The following is a 21718-nucleotide window of genomic DNA, read 5'->3' on the forward strand; positions in this document are numbered from 1 at the left end:
ATATAAATAGACTGCATGAAAAGAATTCCATAGGGCAGAAACTATCAGGAGCAAAGTTGCAGCAAGAACTACCAACTGAGAAACAATGTTAACCGTACATATCAGAAAGGGCTCATCTCCCTAATATGTAAGGAACCCCTAAAATCAGTAAGAAAAAGGCCAGCAGCCCTATATTCTTCAAAAAGAACATGGACACAGTTTACAGTAAGAGAATTCAAAAGACTAAAACAAAATGAAAGATGTTCAACCTCATTCATCAAAGGTGCAAACCTGTTCCAAAAGGTCTAAGTCCCTGCCTTCATGAAGCTGAAATCTAGTTGTGGAAGACAGGAAATAAACAAAAAGCAAATAAATAAAACATTGGCTGTCAGGCAGCAGTGAGTGTTTTTGGAAACAATGAGGCAGAGTGCCCAGAGTATGCAGAGGGCGGCTCTTGTCAATTAAGTGCTCCCGGAAGACCTCAGTGACTTGTGATGGAGCCGTGATGGGAGGTAGAGGGCAAGCCTTCCAAACATTTGGAAAAGGGATGCTCCCAGAAAGAGGGGCTACAGAGGCAGAGGCCTGGGTGTGAGAGCTGATGTGTCAGAGCAGGAATTAGTAGGCCAGTGTGGCTGCAGGACACGGAGGGGCAGGGAGGGGGTTGGGTAGGAGCCAGCGTTAACAATGAGCCAGAGTTAACAGTAGGCCAGACACAGGGGCTGGCTTTCTTCTCAGTTAGATGAGAGGTCTTTCCCTGGTCTGAGCAGTGGAATGGCTGCAGCAGATCACTTGAGGACAGGGCAAGGCGGCTATAGCAGTGGCCGGAAGACCATTCAGGAGGCTTTTGCAACAATCCAGCCCACCCTCTGGTTGTGGTTTGACAGGTGGTGGTTGGGGTGGAAGTGATGCGAAATGGTTACATTCTGGATATTCAGCTGTATCTGGATATGTCAGGATTTATGGTAGGTTGGTTGTGGCTTAGGAGGGAAGAAAGGGAAATCAGTATGACTGCAGGATTTGGGGCTCGAAGGGGGAACATTACTCTTCACTGAGGTGGAGGGGATTGGGGAGAAGAGGCTCGAGAGGGAAGGTCAGGGACTTGGTTTAGACATGTTAAGTTTGATATGCCTAGTTGGAAAGTTCAGGTGAGAGGTCCAGACTGGAGGTAGTGAGTTTGAAATCCATAAGCGCAAAGATGGTCTTTTATACATGGAGACTGACATCGTCTAAGAAGTGACTGTGGATAGAGAAGACGGAGCCCTGGCCCTCCAATATTTAGATGTCAGGGAGGAGATGTGGAGGACCAGGCACAGGAAGTCAGGATGCAGCCAGGCGGTAGGAGGAGAGAACTGTGATCTTCTGAAAGATGAGTAAATAAGGTATTTCAAGGAGATGCCACTTTTCATGCATCAGATCCAAATGTTTGTATCCAAGACCACAAAGTGACATCACACATGAGTCATGATGGATTGGTGAGGATATAGGGGAAACTGATATCTGTCACAATGTTGGGGGGGGGGGTGCGGTCCATGCCTAGGGAGGACCATATGGCAGTAAATTTCAGATTTACAAGGTACGTACACTTTGAACCAGCAATTCCATTTTTTCAGAGTTTATTCTACAGATATGGTCACCTACGTGGGGAAGGACAATATGTAAATAATTTTCTTTGCAATACTGAAATCAAGCTAAATGTTATACCCTAAGCATTCAGTAGGAGGCCCTTGTTTAATACATTCTGATAGATCCATAAAATGGAACATTATGCTACCATAAGAAAGTAGAAAAAAAATATAAGCTTGTGTATGTACATTCACCTACACACACACACACACACACACACACTACATATATACACGTATATAAGGAAGACCTTATATATACATATAGGTTAAATATATATATCATGTACATTGTTTTCAAAAGGAAGGCAAACTGTGCTATTTGCTAATATTTGTTTTAAAGGGCCGGGTAGAAGAATAGGGTTCTGTGTGCTTGTGAGTGCATCACTCTGTCTGGGTGGATACCTAAGGTCGGGTAACAGCACTTGCCTGGTGGGAGGGGAGCAAGGAGACTGGGGGGTGGGGAAAGAAAAGATAATTCTCTGTATATGAGTTTATACTTTTTAAATTGCTGAGCCATATGACTATATTATTTATTCAAAAATTTAGCTAAGAAGAGATATAAAAAGCAAGGGAGGCAGGGCTGTCCCTGTGACGAGGCCTGATGTGTTATGGTGATTGTGCCAAACTGTGGTAGAGGGGAAGGATCCAACTTAGAGTGGCGATCCAGACAAAGATGTCCTAGGTATAAAAAAAAAAAAGAGAGAGAAGAAAAGAAAAAGAAAGAAAAAGAAACTAATCTTTGAGCTTAACGGGGATGAAGAGGCCTTTTTACACCTCAGCGAAATGAAATGGGGAGGGTCTACATCCTGGCTCCTGTGACCCCACCCCAAGTGCATCATGTGGCCATGTGGTTAGGATGGTGGCATGGCACTTGCATTCCACAAAGGACTGAAAGTTATGCAACTTCCTCTCACCTCGATTTACCCAGATGGAGCATGCTGGCAGAGGAAGGAAAACCTCCCTCATGCCATCCATTCACAAATTGTACTGCTGTGGATTTGGCATTCCGGGATCTTGTCATCCATCTGGGTTTCATGGATATATTTAAGAGACCTGGTTTATCTCTTCCACCTCATGTGGAACGGGATTTAACAGCTCAAAAATCCATCTTAAAATAATTTGGCTTTTGTTAATGCCAAGATTGGAAAGAAGGCCAAGAAAAAGAGACTACCAACTGGAACTGTATGAAAAATAATTAGGCATTTCCGTGTCTCCATGGGGATTATGGTGCAAACGCCCACATGTCAGCAGCGCATACAAACTTCAGACCCCTGGGATTTTGGGACAGAGCGTATAGTTTACAAAGGCTGTGATTTTTAACAGGTGCTGTATGCAAATTAGTTGGAAAAATAATCCGATAACTGTATTTTGTTTTCAAGATACTCTGATGTTGTGCCACAAGACACGTGCAGACTGTGTTATGTTAAGGTACTTTTAATACTGTTGATAAATCATTGTCTTGAATGAGGTCCCAAATGGGACCTGTGTTATATGGGATTCCATCTTCCAGGAAATATCTCACTACACCCGATTTGGGAAATTTGAAATAAAATATAAATACATATTTCTTTTGTCACCGTTGGACAGATTATACCCTTTGCTTGTGGCTGGTTTCTATTTTCAACATATGAAAAATATTTTTGCACTGGATATGTTTGTGATAAAAGAGCATTTTAGGGCAGCAAAATAAATTTTTGGTTGAAAAAACTAATCTTTATATAAGCTTAAGATCAATATGTCTCTCTTATGAGCATTTTTTAAAATTACATTCATTTCTAAAAATATTTAGCCTTGTGCTACATGGTGTATTTTAGATTCATATCATTTAGATTGGTAGAGAAAATCCCAACCAGAATGTTTGAAAGGTCATTCTGCTTTCTGTTTGGCAAGAAGAAATGGCGTTCACTTAGATCGAAGAGGAAATGATGCCATGTTTTTGACCAAGTCTCCCTTTCTTTCTGAGCAAAAGCCTCTTTCTTCATATCTTTATATTTCTTGCATATATCATATTTTTTTTTAATTTTAATTTTATTTTTATGGCTGTTTGGTTTTCATCTATGTTTATCTGTGGTGGGCAGGAAACTCAGTAACAATTTCCACAATATTCCATTCTTTGCAGTTGTACTAATGTGCTTAGTTAACTTAATTATATCATCCTGGAAAATTTATCATCAGTTATTCATTTTTACAAAACATGATACTTAATCTGTCAGCTTTACATTTTATTTTTGGTCATTAAGCTTTAAGCCCCTCCAAAAAGAAAGTCTTTAAAATGTTTAGGTTGTAAGGTATTTTGTAATAATAATTGGAAAATTATGTGAAACCAATAGCTACAAATAAAAAAAATACATTAGCTGTTTATATTTTCAAGAGATGACATGGGAAGAAGTGACAGCTTTCCAAAATGTAGTTCTTTATGTAAAAAACAAATCATATAATTTGTGTGGCCATACCAATTTTTAAAATTGAATATTAATTTTTAGGATTTAATTGAAGGATTAAATGATTTGCGCAGTCCCCACCATGGATGCATGGCCCTGTTCTTTGTGCACATGGACTTTGTCTTCCATTCCCTTAGATCAGAACCAAACTAAATTCTCATAGAAACTTATGGGTTTCCATTTGTTCTTCCTCTGCTGTTTGATGACCAACTATTCATTTCCTAAATTCTCAAGTTCATTACCACCAAGGAATTTGAGCAGATTTTCTTCTTGGTTAACATTCCTAAAGAAAAATAACTCACATCTTTTCTGTGGGAACAGAAACTTGAGGTCATGGAGTCTGGAACCTAATTGTAGGTTCTTTGGCACAGAGTAGCCAAGGCTTAAAGACAATCCTCTTGGCAAAAGAGCAGTGACAGGAGGCCAGCCAGGTCTGTGCATGAGATATGACCATGTGATGCTTTCTGGACATCATGTCCCCTAGGCACTGGTCTGTGTTTCCATGTACTTCACCGGATTTGTGTAACATATGCTCACAGCCTTCAAACTTTACTGCCTTTAAACACACCATGTATTTTGACTGTTAAATAATGTAGCCCATTGCAGTTGTGTAGCATGTCATACTTTTCAAAGGGCGATTTACCTAGGTAGTATTGGTTTTCAAGTGAAGTTGACTAAAACTTAGAAAGATTCTCCTTCCTTTGGCCAGAATTCACTGTTACCTCTTGTCTTGCTTGGGTGGCAACATCCTGGTAGAATCAAGGAACCCGGTCTCCTTCCCCTACCTTAATAGGTGCCCCACATGTTGTAAATGTTAGCCAGACCATGCTTTCTTTGAGGCTTTTGTGATGCCATTTAGTGTAAATCAGATGAGTAAATGGGACATTACTAATAGAAAAAATACAAGATAATGTGAACAACTACACATGGGTCTAAAATATACAAATTGATGATAAAAATGGTGGCAGAGTATTTGGCAAATACTGGAAACATACAGAGAAATACAATTTGTTCCCAAAACAAAACAAAACAAAACAAGGCCACTTCTTATTCCCTCATTATTATTGGCCTTGTTTCTGTTTTTGAACCTGAAGATTGTTTTCACAGTGGGAATTCTTGTCACTAAGCAGCGGTAGCGAGGCAATCAAGAACCTGTGACCTGTGCCTGCCTGGGAGCGAAGTCCACCAGCAATGCTCAGGCCGCAGAAGCTGAGGGCCGTGTTTTGTAAGATTATTAGAACTCTCTGGTCTTAAATCCGCAAACTCTCTTGTCTTAAATCTGCAGTTCAGAAATCTCCAAATATTGATTTTGCAGATAGTCACAAAAGAAATTTTTTCAGGATCAATAAAATTCCAATTATTTTCAGAAGCTACAGTTTTGTTTTTGTTTTTTGTTTGTTTGTTTTGTTTTACCTACAGTTCATCAATGAGACATACTGTGTTTTGGAGCTGGAAAGCCGTCTATTTCAGCCCCTAATGCCCCAGGTAAAGGCACAGTTTCCACAGAAAGCCGGCTTGGGGCACATCTTCCCCCAGCCCTGATAGGGCTGTGCATGGGGATAGCCCTCAGTGGTGGTGTCTACTGAGGGAATGACAGCTGAAGCTGGTTTGGGTGTTTCTCATACATCTTCTTATCCTTTCTAAGAAATCATGAAGGCTTCTCCACTGAAGCCAAAAGCCTGCTGTGAGGGCTGCTTCTAAGCACTCCACCTATGTAAATGAGCAGTGCCCTCCCCAGAGTGGAGGGACTTTCACTCTAAAATACCAGTAACATGGACAGGCAGGTAAAAGACACTGCTAATTGGTAAACAAGGAACATACAAATATATTGACTGTTTACTTTGTATAATTGCATGTCAGTTTGGCTAATAGTGTAGTTAATAAGGCAGGACATAGAAGTAAACTCTGTAGGTAGAACAGCTACGGGAAGTGGCCAGGTCTTGTTTCTAAACAAGGTCATAGTTGGTGCAGGCAGCCTGAGACCCAGCCCGCACCCTCGGATGCAGTTGAGCTGCGCTGGCTGCTGGCATGTTCTGCGTCCCGGGCTCTGTCTGGTACATGTCTGTGGAGCACAGTTGAGCAGATAGCCTCTCTCTGACCAGAGTCCAGCGTTCTTATTACTTCATTTAGAACACTAAGGCTAGCCGAGATAAAGAACAGGAGATGATGAAGGACTCCCTGTCCACCTTGTTACGTAACTTTCCAGTGTAATTGTTCACAATTTTATAGTAGGTTTGAGGGCAGTCAGCTCTACCGTGGGACGTATCTATTATCTTCTCATTTACTATCCAGTCGCTTAAGTGAGAACACAGAATGGACTTCCTCATGTTTTCGGAAATTTTAATTTCTTTGATTTTTTGTATTTTTAGTTTATTTTGTAAGATTAAACAATCTAGTCTTAAATTACCAGTTGTTTGTAACTTGTTCTGTAAAATTTTACAATCTAATACGTAGACCTGATATGCCTACTAAATTTCCTGTGCCCAGGGTGTATTCCCTAGTACAGAAATCCTACCCTGATGGTGTTCCTACAGACTTTATTTTGGCACTGATTTACAAAGCAACGATTGTTATGTGTTCTCACATCATTTTGATGCCGTTGTCCCTTTTGCTATAGTGATGCAGCTGAACTCAGCCATTGTGTTCCAGAACAAAACTGTCAACACTTCTTTATGAAAGAGCTATCAATGAGTTGACAATATAAGCACTAGTTCCCTTCCCTCAGTTTACTCCACATATTTGTAGAAATCTGTAGTTTTTTACAGAACGATCAGTAATGGGTTTACAGATTTAAGTAATGGGTTTTAATAGGGCTCAACACAGCATATAGTCAAATGACTTACACTTGGTTTGTAATCAATAAATGTTATTCTCTGACCGATTAGTGTTGTTACTTGGAGCCTCAAGAATTACTTCCATTATCTAAAATGATGAGACCTTTTATATGCAGTCATTACAAAAAAAAAAAAAAAAATGGCTGGACCAGTTGTTAAAAAAAGAGAAGAAAAAAAAGGGAGAGTCTTGACTGTGGTGCCTGCCACATCTCTCATGTGCCCTCCGCCCTCCCTCCCCCTCTTCCTTCCTTCAGGATAGATGGAGTCAGCAGTATCACAGTTGTTAAATTTTCTGAAATGCCCTCGAACATCTGCTGCACGTGTGTCTGTCTTCATCATGACCTGCAGAGTCTCAGTGGAGGAGAGATGTCCCTCTCCTCCGAACCTGGTTTTCCTTGCAGTGATCTCCAGCCCTCTTCTTTTTTTTTTTAATTTAAATTTCAATTTTTAAAAAACGTTTCCTTATTTATTTTGAGAGAGAGAGAGTGCATGCATGCAAGTGGGGGAAGGGCAGAGAGAGAGGATCTCAAGCAGGCTCCATGCTGTCAACACAGAGCCAAAAGCAGGGCTTAAACTCTCGAACCGTGAGATCACGACCGGAGCCAAAATCACGAGATGGACACTCAACCCACTGAGCCACCTAGATGCCCCATCGCCAGCCCTCTTGCATGGAAATCTTCTGGGGTACTTGCTAAGAACGTCTGGGTCTGGGCCTACCCCAGACCTTCTGACTAGGATCCTGGGGGAGATGCAGAGACTCTGCGTTTTATTTATTTATTTAAAAAAAATTTTTTTTAACGTTTTATTTATTTTTGAGACAGGGAGAGACAGAGCATGAACGGGGGAGGGTCAGAGAGAGGGAGACACAGAATCCGAAGCAGGCTCCAGGCTCTGAGCCATCAGCCCAGAGCCTGACACGGGGCTCGAACTCACGGACCACGAGATCGTGACCTGACCCGAAGTCGGCCGCTTAACCGACTGAGCCACCCAGGCGCCCCGAGACTCTGCATTTTAAACACGCACCTCTGGTGACTGCGTTGTACTGAAGTTTGGGACCCGCTCCCTAGCATGTACGTGACTGCTCTGTGAAGCCTGCCCTGAGATTCTCTTACAGAATCCCCTCTACCTCTCATCACAGTCTCTCTAACAATGGAGGCCGCCCATTCTCCAGATTACTGTGAAAGTGTCCTCTGCCCGGCTCCATCCAACTGCAGTCACACATACACACCAGCTCTTTGCCTACCCAGGGCTCTTCTCCACACCTCCTTAACATCCTGTCTTCACTCCCATAGTGGGAGCTCCCAATCTCCACCACCTGCCTCTAGCTCCTACCCCAACTCCCCTCAAACTATAATTAAAGAAAAGGAGTTTTACTTTTTTTAAATATTTGTTCATTTTTGAGAGAGAGAGAGAGAGGCAGAGAGGGAGGGAGACACAGAATTCGAAGCAGGCTCCAGGCTCTGAGCTGTCAGCACAGAGTCTGACGCAGGCTGAACCCACAAACCGTGAGATCATGACCTGAGCCAAAGTCAGAGGTTTAACTGACTGAGCCACTCAGGCGCCTCTAGAAAGGGAGTTTTAAAACAAAAACAACTTAACTTCCTTGTGGGGGTTGGGGGCGGGAGTGGGAGAGGTGGTAAATTAGTCTTAAAAGTTTGGCTTATTTGATTTTCACCGATGACTTTAAGTCTCACTCTGCTCTTTAGACAGAATGGTACAACTTCCAGATGGAGAAGAGATAGTGCTTTTATGTTTCTCAATAAGAGACTTTGTCATTGGGCTAATGTTTCTTTGCTGAAAATAATTTGGAAAATAGGGAGAAAGTTACTTAACATCTAACCCAGACAAGTTCTTTACACTCAATGTTGATGTAAAGAACTAAAAGACCTCCTGTGACATGGTAAAATAGATTTCCTGATAATTTAATATCAAGGGATTAAATGCAGTTTGCATCTAATATAATTAGATTTCCTTGTTATATATGGACTGACCCACTTCAAATGCATAATCTCATTTGCTCTCCCTCTGTATTCCCTTAGAACTAGGTCAGTGCATGTGCATCAGCCCTTACAGTGCTCTACCTCACGGAGTAATTATTGGGTACACGTAACCGTAGCCTGAGCTCATGTCAAGAGTAGGGACTCTTGATTGGAAATAACTCATGGTAGTTGGAAGACAAACCAGTATTCAAATTCTTCTTTCCCATTTCCTTAGGAAAGTGCTATATAGCCTCTCCAAGTTTCCTATATAATGTTCGTAAAGCACCTGGACAGATGCCTTTTGTTTCTCTCAGTTGTGTGCCCTTAGTCCGTGCTCTGGGCTTTGCACGTCACAGGGAAGCAGTGGAGGGTACAGTCATGTTGTATGGGCCAAGGTCAGAATCCTTTGATTTCCTTAAATAAAATCAACATATGCTTTGAATCAGTGGATTAGCAGAATGTTTGCAAAGATCAGTCTATAAGTTATGAATATCAGAAGACTTTTTAAAGAAACCATTGTGTGATGCAGCAAATATATAATGAATCAGTATTTCAAATAATGAAATAAGTAACGGTGGGACTGATACTCTTGGTCGCTTTTTAAAGCTTCAAGTTTTGTATATATATTTTTTTCTTTTTGCCAGGTTTTAGATTTTTAACATAATTTTTCCAGTTTCAACTTAATCACCTTTCTTGTGCACATTTTTAAAAGAACTTCATTAATAATACAGTTCCTTATGGACTTTTATTGGACTGTTGATATTTCCAGAGGGGAGAGAGAAGAGGGAGCTGTATAGTCTCACTTTTCAATGAAATGTGAACTTTTTAGACAGCAGGCATGTACTTAACTACCTTTAGTTCTGTAAATGTTTCCCTGTTTCTTCCTTGTCAGTATCATCTTTTATTATTTTGACTGTTTCTTCCTTGAGTCCTCAGTCCTTCTCAAGACAGCCTATGCTTTTACTGCCTCTGGCCCTGCATTCTTCTGAACCTTCAGAAACCGTCTTAGAATTTCGGGTAGACGTTTGTCTAAGCTCAGCATTCCCTTACCTTCTTGTTTACAGAGAGTTGCTCCCTCATCACTTCTGTTGTGTCTCTTCTCTTTCCTGCATTCCAGTCATGAATTCTCTCTGCCATGCCTCAATGATGCTTATAAGGCTCTAGTGCCTCCTGAAGGCTAGTCTAGAAACATGGCGAGTATTGATGACTCATGTCCTAAAATCTAGGTCTTGACAAAGTCCAGTATTAAATATTAGCGGAAAAGCCAGCACATCAAGGTCTCACCGCTCAGGCTTCACCTGGCCATGTTCTAAGAAGTGGGTGGTAGTCATCATCGCACTCTCCAAGGGGTGTCCCAGGGAAAAAGAAAAACATGCGGGCACAGTTCAATGCTCTGGCAAAAATCCTGGGTTTTAGAACAAGATTGTATCCTATTCATGGTTGCTTTTTTGTGTTTTTTGTTTGTTTTTTGCAGTATGTTCCGCCAAGCACATTCAGTAGAAGTCAGAATTAGGTATAGGGGATGCAGCCTGCTGTGTGAGCCAGGTCACCAGCATTATGGTGGAGGGGGTTTAGTTAATCAAGTCGGGATGTTCTCAGGTACCATCATGGCAAAGAGAAGTTGGAGAAAAGGAGAGAGGTCAGTGTGGTAGTTTCCTAGACGATGTAATGAATTTTACTGTTCTGTCTTGAAACCAGTTATGTTCTTAAGCCTTATTAGCAGGATAGGAATTACAGCTGTTGTTCCTATTCGGTGAGGGGGACAAAAAGAAAAAAGACTAATAAAAAATTGGCAGCTTACCGTATTTATCCTATGTGTCAGCTTTTGCTTCCTGTTTAAAGACACTAAGAAATAAAGTTGCTGTCAATCACAGTATAAAGAGTTCTTTGAAATGGTGTTGCATAGGAAGGGTGTTAGCAATTGGAATGCCCAACTGAACAGTAACCATGCACAAAGGAAGAGAGGAAATGCCTTGTACAGATTATGACTGCTCCTCCACATCATTTGTAACAACAAATGCTTTCAAAACAACCCAATGTCTGGCGGTAGGGGACTGGTGAAGTAAATGCTGGTTCATCCCCTCAAGGAGTCCATGTAGCTGTTAAGAAAAAAGAGTGAAGATGAGCTGTACACATGGACACAGAGTGATCTCCACTCTGTACTTACATGAGGAAAAAAACAAAAACCAAGATGTAGAACAGTGTCCTTCTGAACAGTGTACAGAAAACAAAACCAAGTACAGAAATTTCTTGTGCGAGAAAGGAAAGGCTGTGGATACGTGCACACAGTTGCTTGTATTTTCAAGGGGAACAATGACAGGAGAAGGGTATATTAAAAACTGCCAAAAAATGTGGAGGGGGAGGGAGGGATCAGGGTACAGGACACCAGAAGGAAGCCAGACTTACCTGAGCTCTTTGATACGAGGTTTGACTTTGGAATCATGTAGTCTTTTTAATTTTTATTAATGTTTATTTATTTTTGAGAGAGGGAGTGCCTGCGAGTGAGCAGGGGAGGGACAGAGAGAGGGAGACAGAGGATCCAAAGCAGGCTCTGCACTGACAGCAGTGAGACTGATGCAGGGCTCAAATTCACAAACCATGAGATCATGACCTGAGCTGAAGTCAAGAGTTGGATGCTTAACTGACTAAGCCACCGAGGCACCCCTGGAATCATGTAGGTTTGACGTAATCATAAAACAAATTACATCCAAAAAAGCACTGCCCTACCACACACACAGAGAATGAAAAATACAAAAGCCAAATGAACCTAACTCGAGTTTGTTAGTCACATAACGACGTGGAGAAAAGAATTATTCTGACTAACCTTAGGACACAATATTCTTACTGTACATTCTCAGTGAGGTACTCCCTGAGGACCCCTCCCCCAGCAAATGCTGGTTTTACTGTTAAGAGTTCTGTTGATGTGGTTAGAAATTAGGGTTTTCCACCTAGGAGATACAACAGAAGCATCAAATTTTTAAAAATATGTAAAAACCTCATACACTTATATTTGAATTAAAAGTATTAGCAGGATCTTATTCTTCCCTCTTCTTTTTTTTTTTTTTTTTTTTTTAAAAAAGGTGTCTGAGATCAGTCCAATGAAAAGACCTAGAAAACAATGAAAACTCAGTAAAAATGGGCACTCCTAATACCCAGATTGTGGTCTTTAAGTATCATTCCAACTAAAAGTATCTAGAGGTCCTTGGAGAAATGCCTGGCTCTAGGTCTGAGGTGGAAAATGTATTTGGTAAAGTCTAGAACATCTTGTGCCAAAAGGCTAATTAGTCATTTCAAAAGGACATAGGTACCAGTCTGAAGGGTCCCCATTGGCCAGAGGTGGGATAATGGACTGCAGATTACTATGTAAAATTCCATGAGTTGTAATGATATTAAGCCAGCAAAGACACCATCATACTATTCCTGCATTATTGCATTGTTGCTGCATAGGGAGCCTCTGACACTATTTTGAATGGCAGTAGGGGGTATTCATTTGATTATGTCAATTATGTTAAAGAGTCATAATGTAAATGTAGAGTTAGAGGTCAGGGTCTTTCTCCCCATCTTCTCCCTTTTACAATAGGCTTGGTAACTGACCTCAGATTGACTCACTGTTGACGGAAATACATTACTTTGTATTCGTTTCATCTCCGGCTGCCAACTTTGTGTCCTCAGCAGAGCTTAAATCTGCACTCTGAGGCTCCAAATACCTGGCCTCTGGTGCTCTCCCTCTTGCTACCTCCACAGCCTTCCATCTCTCACCTTTGCTGAACCTCAGATTCCTCATCTCTAAAATGGGACTGAGAATAATCATATGTGCCCCGTTCCCCCTTCAAAACCATGAAGAATGACTGTTGCTGACCTCTAAGGTGCCTTCTGCCTTGTTTAAGACCATGAGTTTTTTTCAGTGTTTCCCCTCTATCACATTCCTTTTTTTTTTTTAATTTTTTTTGTTAGTTTATTTATATTTCATTTAGAGAAAGAGAGAGCACAAGCAGGGGAGAGGCAGAGAGAGGGAGAGAGAGGATCCCAAGCAGGCTCTGCACCATCAGCACAGAGCCTGATGTGGGGCTCGAACTCAAGAACTTTGAGATCATGACCTGAGCTGAGATCAAGAGCCAGACGTTTAACCAACTGAGCCACCCAGACGACCCAATGATCACATTCTTAAATAGGCACGTTTATGAAAATCCACTGGGGATCGGAATTCTTTCACTAGAGATTGGGAAAATAAATGTTGCCAGCTCCTCCCCACGGGTTGGATGGGGAAGTAAACTACTCTGTTTCTTTCAGCCATGGAATTCCATGAACATTTGCACAGCATCGGCACCAAGGAAGGTTTGAAGGAACGAAAACTACAAAAAGCAGTGGAGAGCTTTACCTGGAATATCACCATCCTAAAGGTACGTGGCCAAGCTGTTTCTGATGCTGGTGATTTTGCAGTCTTTCTCAGCATGTTTCTTCCTTTCAGTGTAGCATGTCCTGCATTGGGCAGTATCAGCCACTGAGGCCATAGCACGGTCACAGCAATCCAGGGAGAACTCGGCCCTCTGGAGAGCCTACAGGCATGACAGCTGGCCAGTGCTGCTCGGAGAGAGAACATGGGACTGTCATGGCTGGCACGTTGTGGATTCTGATAGGAAGGGAAAGGACCTTGAGTTCTGTCCTTGAAGCATTGTCAAGTTTATACATGTCAGTTGCTATATGTGAAATAGAAAATATGATTACAGAGGAATGATTGGGAATTTAGATTCTAATGACTCAAATGCCATGTAACACTTTCAAGTATAATCACAGCCTTAATATTAATATGATCCCAGGACAAAAAGAGGAAAGAATTGTGTGGGGCATAATTAAAAGAAATATGTAAAGGAATTGCCATTTGAAAGAAATTTTCCTTCAAGGGAGAAGCCGTCTGTATCAATCTGTTTTCCTTCCTTCCTTCCTTCCTTCCTTCCTTCCTTCCTTCCTTCCTTCCTTCCTTCCTTCCTTCCTAACTCAACGTGACCATTTAAAAATTTTACATTATTTTTTATTATAAAATTAGTACATTATCATTGTTGAAACTGTCAAAATAAAAACAAGCCAAGATGAACATACTCCCACCGTTCAGAGGCAATTGCCACTGGCCTTTTTCCTGTACATTTTCCCTGTCTTTTTCTCTATGCTGGGCATAATAGGACATTGGAACTTTTTTGAATTTTGTCTCAGTGGTCTTTACTTTTCTTCTCCTCTGTGTTTGGGAGCTTGATAATCATAACACAGACACATTATTTCACTCTGGATCTTGGATAGCTAAATGTAAAAGCATTCTCTGGTATTCACCCTTCTAACTTTGTGCTCCCTTGAAGTCAAAACTGTAAAGACGTTATCACAGCTGCCCCTTTTAATTTCCTTGTTTCCCCTGAAGTTAAAAGATTCATTCCTGCAGCTGACAACAGTTTTCTGATTTAATAAAAAGTCACCCTTGCAAAACTAGCCAACTTGCATTTTCTCACGTTAAACCTCTACTCATTTTTATAATTAAAATAATTTTCTTGACTTCTTAAAATACTTCCCATCCTTCACATGTGCTTTTTTTTTTTTTGTAATCTCTCAATCTTCTGCTTAGAAGTTAATTTTGATAGCTTGCAGTTAAGTAAAAAGCAGATATAAGAATTTACAATGAAAAGGAATTTGGCTTTATAACTTGCTGACTCACTCCCACCCAGAGGTGTGGGTACACTACAGATTTCCTGCAAATCTCAAGGGAAAAGTAGCACAATTGTTTAAGCCCCGTGACAGACCAAATGCTCATTTTCTTTTACTTTATTATAGGCAAAAACAGACTTAGGGACCAAACTCCCACCTGTCAAGTGTCCTAGCTACTCGTTTGTGGTCTAGGAACCAGAAACCTCGGTATCACCTGGGAGCTTGTTCAAAATGCAGACTCCCAGGACCCACCCCAGATCTCCTGATTGCACATCTACAGATCTGTATTTTTACAAGATCCCAAGGGGTTCTCATGCACATGAAAGTCTGAGATGCCCTTGGCTAAGAGCCATGGAAAATGGGAGCTGGGCACACATATTAATGAGAAACAGCCGACATAAAGTAATACACCAGATTTTAGAAATCAGTAATTGAACCAAATAGCTACACTGAGGAGAACTATTTTCTTTGGAATTATGTCCAGGAGAGAGAATTAACACCTCAGACTTATGTTCATATGGAAAGTAATGTGTAGGACAGGGTAATCGATCTTTTAAAAATTTCCAGCATATTTGCTGTAGATGGTGTTCGAATGTGGTAGAACCTGGGCGAGGAACAGGGAAGAACTGGAGAGATCTGTGTGTCACTTCCGTATAATGGAAGGGCTTTTTCCATTCCTGGATGTTTTACAAGTTTTAACTTTGTTTAGGGGAGTCAGTGCCCCCTTGGACTTGAGTTTGGGTCTGAGTTGAGCTACTAGCCTTTTCCTGACAGGAGGGAATCGGATCCTTTGGGTTCCTCTGACCGTGTGTTTTTTGTTGTGAGCTTGGTGAGGTGGCAGCCCTCCAGGGCTATGTGTGGTGGGCGAGAGGCCGCAGTGCCCTCCTGGGGGGCACAGAAGCTTGGGGAAGGTTTCAGATGATACTGGTTAGGGAGAGAAAAGGAGAAAGATGACAAGAAGACATGCTGAAGGAGCCCTGCGGCTGTGAGGCCCGACAGGAATTTCCTCGGGTGCTTAAATGTAGTCTCCTGAGCTCCCCCTCAGAACCTGGATCAGAATCTCTAGAGGTAGAGTGCAGGAATGTGCTTGTTTAACAAGTTCCTTGGGCTGATTCTGAGGCACCCTAGAAAAATGGAATACCTCTGCTCTGGAATGAAATCCAAAGCACCTTCAACCACTAATTTGAACAAGAAGGTAGGCAGGGCGACAAGGCATCCTGGGACATAGGACTTTCATGTGAAAATCGGGGCAAAGCAGGAATGCTTGGTCCTGCCATAAATTCTTTTCATCTAAGGACGTTCATCCCTATTTTTATGGGTTTTTTGTCTTCCTTTGTTTAGTTTTTCAATTTTCAGAATTGCTTTAGAATACAGAAATGAACAAAGAAGAAATGTCAGCTGTCATCACCACACCCAGAGATATCTACTGTTGACACCTTGGCACATTTACTTCCAATCATTTTTTATTTTGAATAAAAATCATTCATTTGTTTTTGTAAATGCATCTTCATTATACAGAACTTTTTTAATGTAGAAAAGATAGAAGTTTTAAAATGACTCCAAACCCTCTGAGAAATAGCTATTACTAAATGTAGGTGACCTTATTTTAGCAACCATTTTATTTGCATATGGATGGATGGAGATACATTTTATTGATTCTGAGTCATCCTTCTTTTTTTATTTTCGAGATCAAAAATCATTGAAATTGGTATGTATCTTCTAGTCCATGGCATCCGTGCATTGCATCCTAGTTAAATTGGCAGTGATTTTCTTTCTTAGTGGTACATCTGACAAGAGCTACTGTCTCACGTATTATGAAATAAGGTACGCCAGTAGATAGGATCCTACTGTAACTGCTCTTTTGAAATTTTTTTAAAAAGTACTGAGTTTCACTTTTCTTTATTTAACAGAAGAAAAGAAGCTAAATGAATTACTAACAAGTTTTACTGTGAGAGATATTTATTTCCTATGAAATATCTCTGAGGTTAAGAAAAAAGATTATGAAAAATGTTAGTAGGAGTCATTTTGTCGGGTTTTTGTTTTTTTTTTAAGCTACACATTTCAATTATGAGGTCGGTTGGTTGACCTTCTGCTATGAAAGATGAGAGTATCTACCCACTAATATTTCTAGGTGAGGACTTAGGCATGCTGTTATTTTTCCATTTTCCAGTTTTAAATATTCCCATTTGGCCCCAAGACTATGATTACCATGTTGTTTGGTATAAGTTCAATATTTAAATTAGCTTACTGTCACCACCATCCATAGCCTGAGGAAAGGGCAGAGAAGAGATAAATCTCAGCTGGGGTCATCGACAGTCTTTGGATTCTTGGACCCAGCTTTCTCAGAGTTTGTAAATGTCACGTTCTACGGTCTCTGCTGCATAATTGGGAGAGGGTGTAATCCATTTCCACAGGTTTCTGATTGCTCTTTAATTCAGAAGCCTGCCCTCAAGACCTCACTTCCCTTAGATAGTCAGCATCCTTCCCTTTTCTTGATCAACTTTATCGAGGTACAATTTACATAAGATAAAATTCCCCCTTTTGAACTGCACAACTCAACAAATTTTGATAAATGTATATTGTCATGCAACCCCACCACAATGATGACAGAGCATTTCCATCATCCCCAAAATCCCCTCATGCCCCTTTGCAGAAAACTCCCTCCCTCACCAACCACTGACCTGATTTCTGTCTATAGTTTCACCTGCTCCAGATTGTTGTATAAATGGGAGTTATGTAGTATGTAGTCTTCATGCCTGGCCTCTTTCGTGTAACATAATGCTTTTGATATGCATCCAAGGTAAGGTGTGTTTCAGCAATCCATTCCTTTTTTTTTTTTTTTTTTTTTTGATGAATAACATTCTATTTTATGGGTGTGTTACTCTTTGTGTATACATTCACTGTTGATGTACGTTTGGGCCGTTTCCAGCCTCTAACTGTTTTGAGTAGAGCTGCAGTGAACTCTCACATGCAGGTCTTTGTGTGGACATACTCTTATTTTACTGGCTAAACACCTGTGAGTGCAGTTACTGGATCATATGGTAAGTGCGTGCCAGACTTTATAAGAAATTGCCAAGCTGCTTTCTAAACTGTCCCATTTGGCACTCCCCCCAACAGTGTTCTGAGAGTTCCCATTAGTCTACATCCATGTCAACATTTGCTATTGTCAGTTTAGCCAGCCTAGTAAATGCGGAGAGGTTGGGCATCTTTTGTTTAGATTTTTCTCTCTCTTTTTCTTAGACTTTGAGAAGAATTATGATGGGCCTCCGTCTGGTTTTCTTCATGTTTCTTCTGCTTAGGGTTTGTTGAGATGCTTCTATATGTGAAAGAATAAGATTCTTCTATATGTGGAAATTTCCATCAAATTTGGAAAATTTTTTAGTCATTTTTTCTTTAAATCTTTTTTTCAGTCTTACCCTTTCTCTCTTCCTTCTGTAACTCCTATTATACATGTATACTGCTTGATATTTTACCAAAAGTGACAGATCCACTATTCATTTCTTTTTAGGTCTTTTTTCTTTTCTTTTCTTAAAAAATAGTTCCCATTGTTTCTACATCTTCAACCAATATTGCTGTATCTTCTACAGTGCCTACTCTGCCGTTAATCCCATCCAGCTTCCCACTCCTCTCCTTTTGGTGCTCATCATACGCTTCGTCTTCCCGAACCAGATATTGACAGTAGCTGTTTAAGAGCCCCACTGCTCCACCCTGTACATCCCAGCTGTTTAGCCTCCCTGAACCCCAAACCCCATCCCCTTGGCTTGGTGGGGCCGCCAGGCTCTGCCTTCCTGCACTGCAGCCTGGAACCCCTCCACACAGGGAGCTGGACCCCCGTTTGTATCTCTTCCATCAGGGCACACTGTGTTGCACTGTCAGAACATCATTGTTCAATATACTGTGTCCAGTTTTCTGTGTGTGTCAGTCCGATTCCTCACTTGTCCTGCGTTACCTCTTTCTTCTCACCCTCTGTCCCATCACCTTTTCTGTTGCATCAAGCAGAAGTAAACAAAAAGGACTGGGCACCTGGGCAGCTCAGTTGGTTAAGTGGCTGACTTCAGCTCAGGTCATGGTCTCGCCATTCCCAGGTTCGAGCCCCGAGTTGAGCTCTGTGCTGACAGCTTGGAGCCTGGAGCCCGTTTTGGATTCTGTGTCTCTGCCTCTGCCCCTCCCCCACTTGTGCTCTGTCTCTCTCTCTCTCTCTCAAAAATAAATAAACATGAAAAAAAAATTTTTTTAAGAAATAAAAGAAAAGGGCACTCAGTTTGTGTCTTTGCAGTTTGACTGGGCTCTTAAAAGTTTCAGGACTTCTAAGAATTGCCAGTATGAATTCTGTGAGTTTCAGAAGTTTGTTAAATTATGTCATACCCCTTTGTTTGTTTGTTGCTTGTGTTGTATGTGTGTGTGTGCGCGTGCGCGCGTGTGTGTGTGTGTGTTTGCCAATTTTACTATTTTTTGCTCATTTCACCAGAAATGTGGGAAGGATATCCTGTTAATATTTTCCGCCCACCAGCTTAATTAAGAGGTTTCTCTCCCTTTATTTTTCATTTGCTAAACGCTCACTGTACTGGTGATAATTTTTATTGCTTCTAAGGTGGTAGAATCTCATGGTAGAAGAGCCCTTCTTTAATTGCTCTGTTTTGGTTGTAAGAGCAGAACTCCTACAGGCCAGCTCACAGAGGAGGGGCGAGAGGTGCTGGCCTCGGGGAGGACTGTGAAAGGACAGGGAGCTCTGGGACCGGAAGCCGTGCTCCAGCCTCACAGGAGTAAAGGGCAGCCAGGAAGCCCAGCAGCACCCGGGGCAGCTCTTCCCCAGGGGCCGATGGTCCTCTCTCTGTCCTTCTCCCTCTGCTCACTCATGTTTCTGTTGCCCTATGACTTACTGTGGTCTTGGTTTGGCCCCGACTGTACCTTAGAAGGTTTTATTCCAAGTTCTCAATCTGTTTGTATTTCCTAGTTCAAATTCCAAGGAGAGGAAATCTGATCGGCTGGGCCTACCCTTTCCTTTCACATCCAGACCTGCGGTCCTAAAGGTATAAGCCTCCTCTCGTATTAAGTTCTCCTTGGATCAGGTTCTCTACCTGCTTCAATCCACTGTGCTCAGAGAGGCACTGTCACATAGCACAAAATACGGCCGCCTTGACTGGCTATTTCAGTTCTCTGTTGCCATAGAACAAACCATGACAAAACTAGTGGCTTAAAACAACAGCTTCTTATTTGACATGATTCTGTGGGCTAGCTGTGCTCAGCCAGGTGGTGTTTCTGCTCCCCGTGGTGTTGGTTTGGTTCAGCTGGGAGGTCAGCTGGGCCTGGAATAGCCAAGAAGGCTCCACTCACGTGGCTGGCATGTCACCAGGGATGGCTAGAATGGCTGGGTCCCCCTCTTCTTGATCTCTCCCTTTCTCTGCATGGCCCATCGTCATTCAGTAGTCCAGCCCCAGCTTCCTTATATTGCTATGAGATTCCAAGAAAACAAAAGGAGAAGCTGCCAGGCTTCTTAAGACCACTTCCTCCATGTTACTGACCAAAGGAAATCAATTCCAGCCCACATTCAAGGGAGGGGGAAGTGGACTCCGCCTCTTAGTGGATGGAGTAGCATGCCTGGACAGAGATGGAAGGAATTATGGCACCTGCCTTTGCAGATAGTCTACCACAGTGGCAGAACCTGCCAATGACGCATTTTCCCTTAGAAGGGTATAGGATACACTGTGAGGCTTGGCCACACAACCCCATAAAGTCATCAAACCCACCTTCCTGCTGCTCCCACCAGATTGGCAGCCTGCTCCACTGTCATGCAATCTTAGTTTTGTTCTGTCATACAGTATATGGAATTTTATCTCTCTGTAACTTCATTTCTACCCGCTGGTTCCAGTAATACCCTCAGAGCAGCACAGAATTATTGTATTCCCTCTTCCTCAACATCCCTTTGTACCTTTGCGAACTATCATTACCTTCTCTTAGACCTCCCTGATTCAGGTCAGACATGCTCAGTCTCTGCAGATAATAGGGTGAGATGGCATCTGATCCCCTCCTCACTGGGTCCCTTGGTCTCCTGACGGCTCTGGTTTGTCAGTGTCCTTCATAAGATGGGGCGGCCAGAATTATCCCCATACTTGGGATACACGGTGCACTGACGGCGTCGGGGTAGGACTCGTCAGCATGGTTTTCTTCACAGTCTGAAAATTATCTTACTGTCAATACAGGCCACAATTATGCTGGATTTTCTAGCACCTGTGTCATATCACAGACTCAAATAAAGTTTGTTACAACCCCAAGATGTTTTCCAGAAGGATTGCTGCCAAGCCAGCTCTTCCTGTTCCGCACCATCCGCCCTCAAAACCAAGACTAAAAGCTAAGCCCTAGAAGTAATTAGAGATTTGTTCTCTCTAGGAAAATGAGACTTCTGCCAAAAATAAAGAGTTAAACCAGACAGTCTTTGCACCTGCTGAGACATTCATCTTGATTTTGTTTTTACCTGAGGTATAGTACTTACGTTGAAGACTGAAGACTGACATTCGTTTCTTTTCTGAACATTGCTGTGATGGCCCATGGGCAACTCCTGTCTTTATTGATGTTAATATCCTTTAGTTATTTTATGTACTAGGTGATGTATTATGTTGCCTGTTTTCCTGAAAATCTGTAATTGGCTGGAAGCCATTCCTCTCTTTAGCATGTGAAGACTCTTCAGAATCGCTCAGAAAACCAAACTATGGTAGTGCCTGTCATTAGGCAGGCTGTACTTTCTGGTCCATTTAAAACACAGTAAAACCTCAGACCTTGGATCCCACTAATGTGGAATTTGTGATCACTCAGCTAACGTTTAATCGTGCAAAAAGTGTGCTTAAAAAATTAACAGTGCGAGGGAAGTGCTTGTGCGTGCTGTTTTTACTAGCGTTTTCGAAGCTTCCGTGTTCGTGGCCCTGGCCCTGCTCATCCCTCAGCATCCCCTTGCTCTCCACTTCTCTCTACACACTGGGCACACTGCCCTTGCTCCCCTCTGGCCCTGGCTCCTTTGCCTGGAACACTCTCTTGACCTCCTGTCTTCTATGCTCAGGTCATGGCTCACTTCCACTGTCTGCAGCCTCCAACAGCACCTCCTGAAATCCTCACCCCCCCTCTACCACGTGAGCCACCAGCTCTGTGTCAGGGGAGGTCGTCTCCCACTGTAGGGGGCC

General features: G+C 42.0%; 1 protein-coding gene across 2 annotated transcripts in view; it reads left to right on the plus strand.

Moving 5' to 3' along the window:
* PLCL2 (phospholipase C like 2) overlaps positions 1-21718 on the plus strand; it is a 191606-nt gene that overhangs the window by 159294 nt on the left and 10594 nt on the right. For both annotated transcript variants that reach the window (XM_045503720.1, XM_045503721.1), the window contains exon 5: positions 13149-13258. In XM_045503720.1, the coding sequence (XP_045359676.1) occupies positions 13149-13258 (110 nt within the window). The remainder of the gene's footprint in view (positions 1-13148; positions 13259-21718) is intronic.

Source organism: Leopardus geoffroyi, chromosome C2, assembly GCF_018350155.1.
Source record: "Leopardus geoffroyi isolate Oge1 chromosome C2, O.geoffroyi_Oge1_pat1.0, whole genome shotgun sequence".
Classification (NCBI taxonomy): domain Eukaryota; kingdom Metazoa; phylum Chordata; class Mammalia; order Carnivora; family Felidae; genus Leopardus; species Leopardus geoffroyi.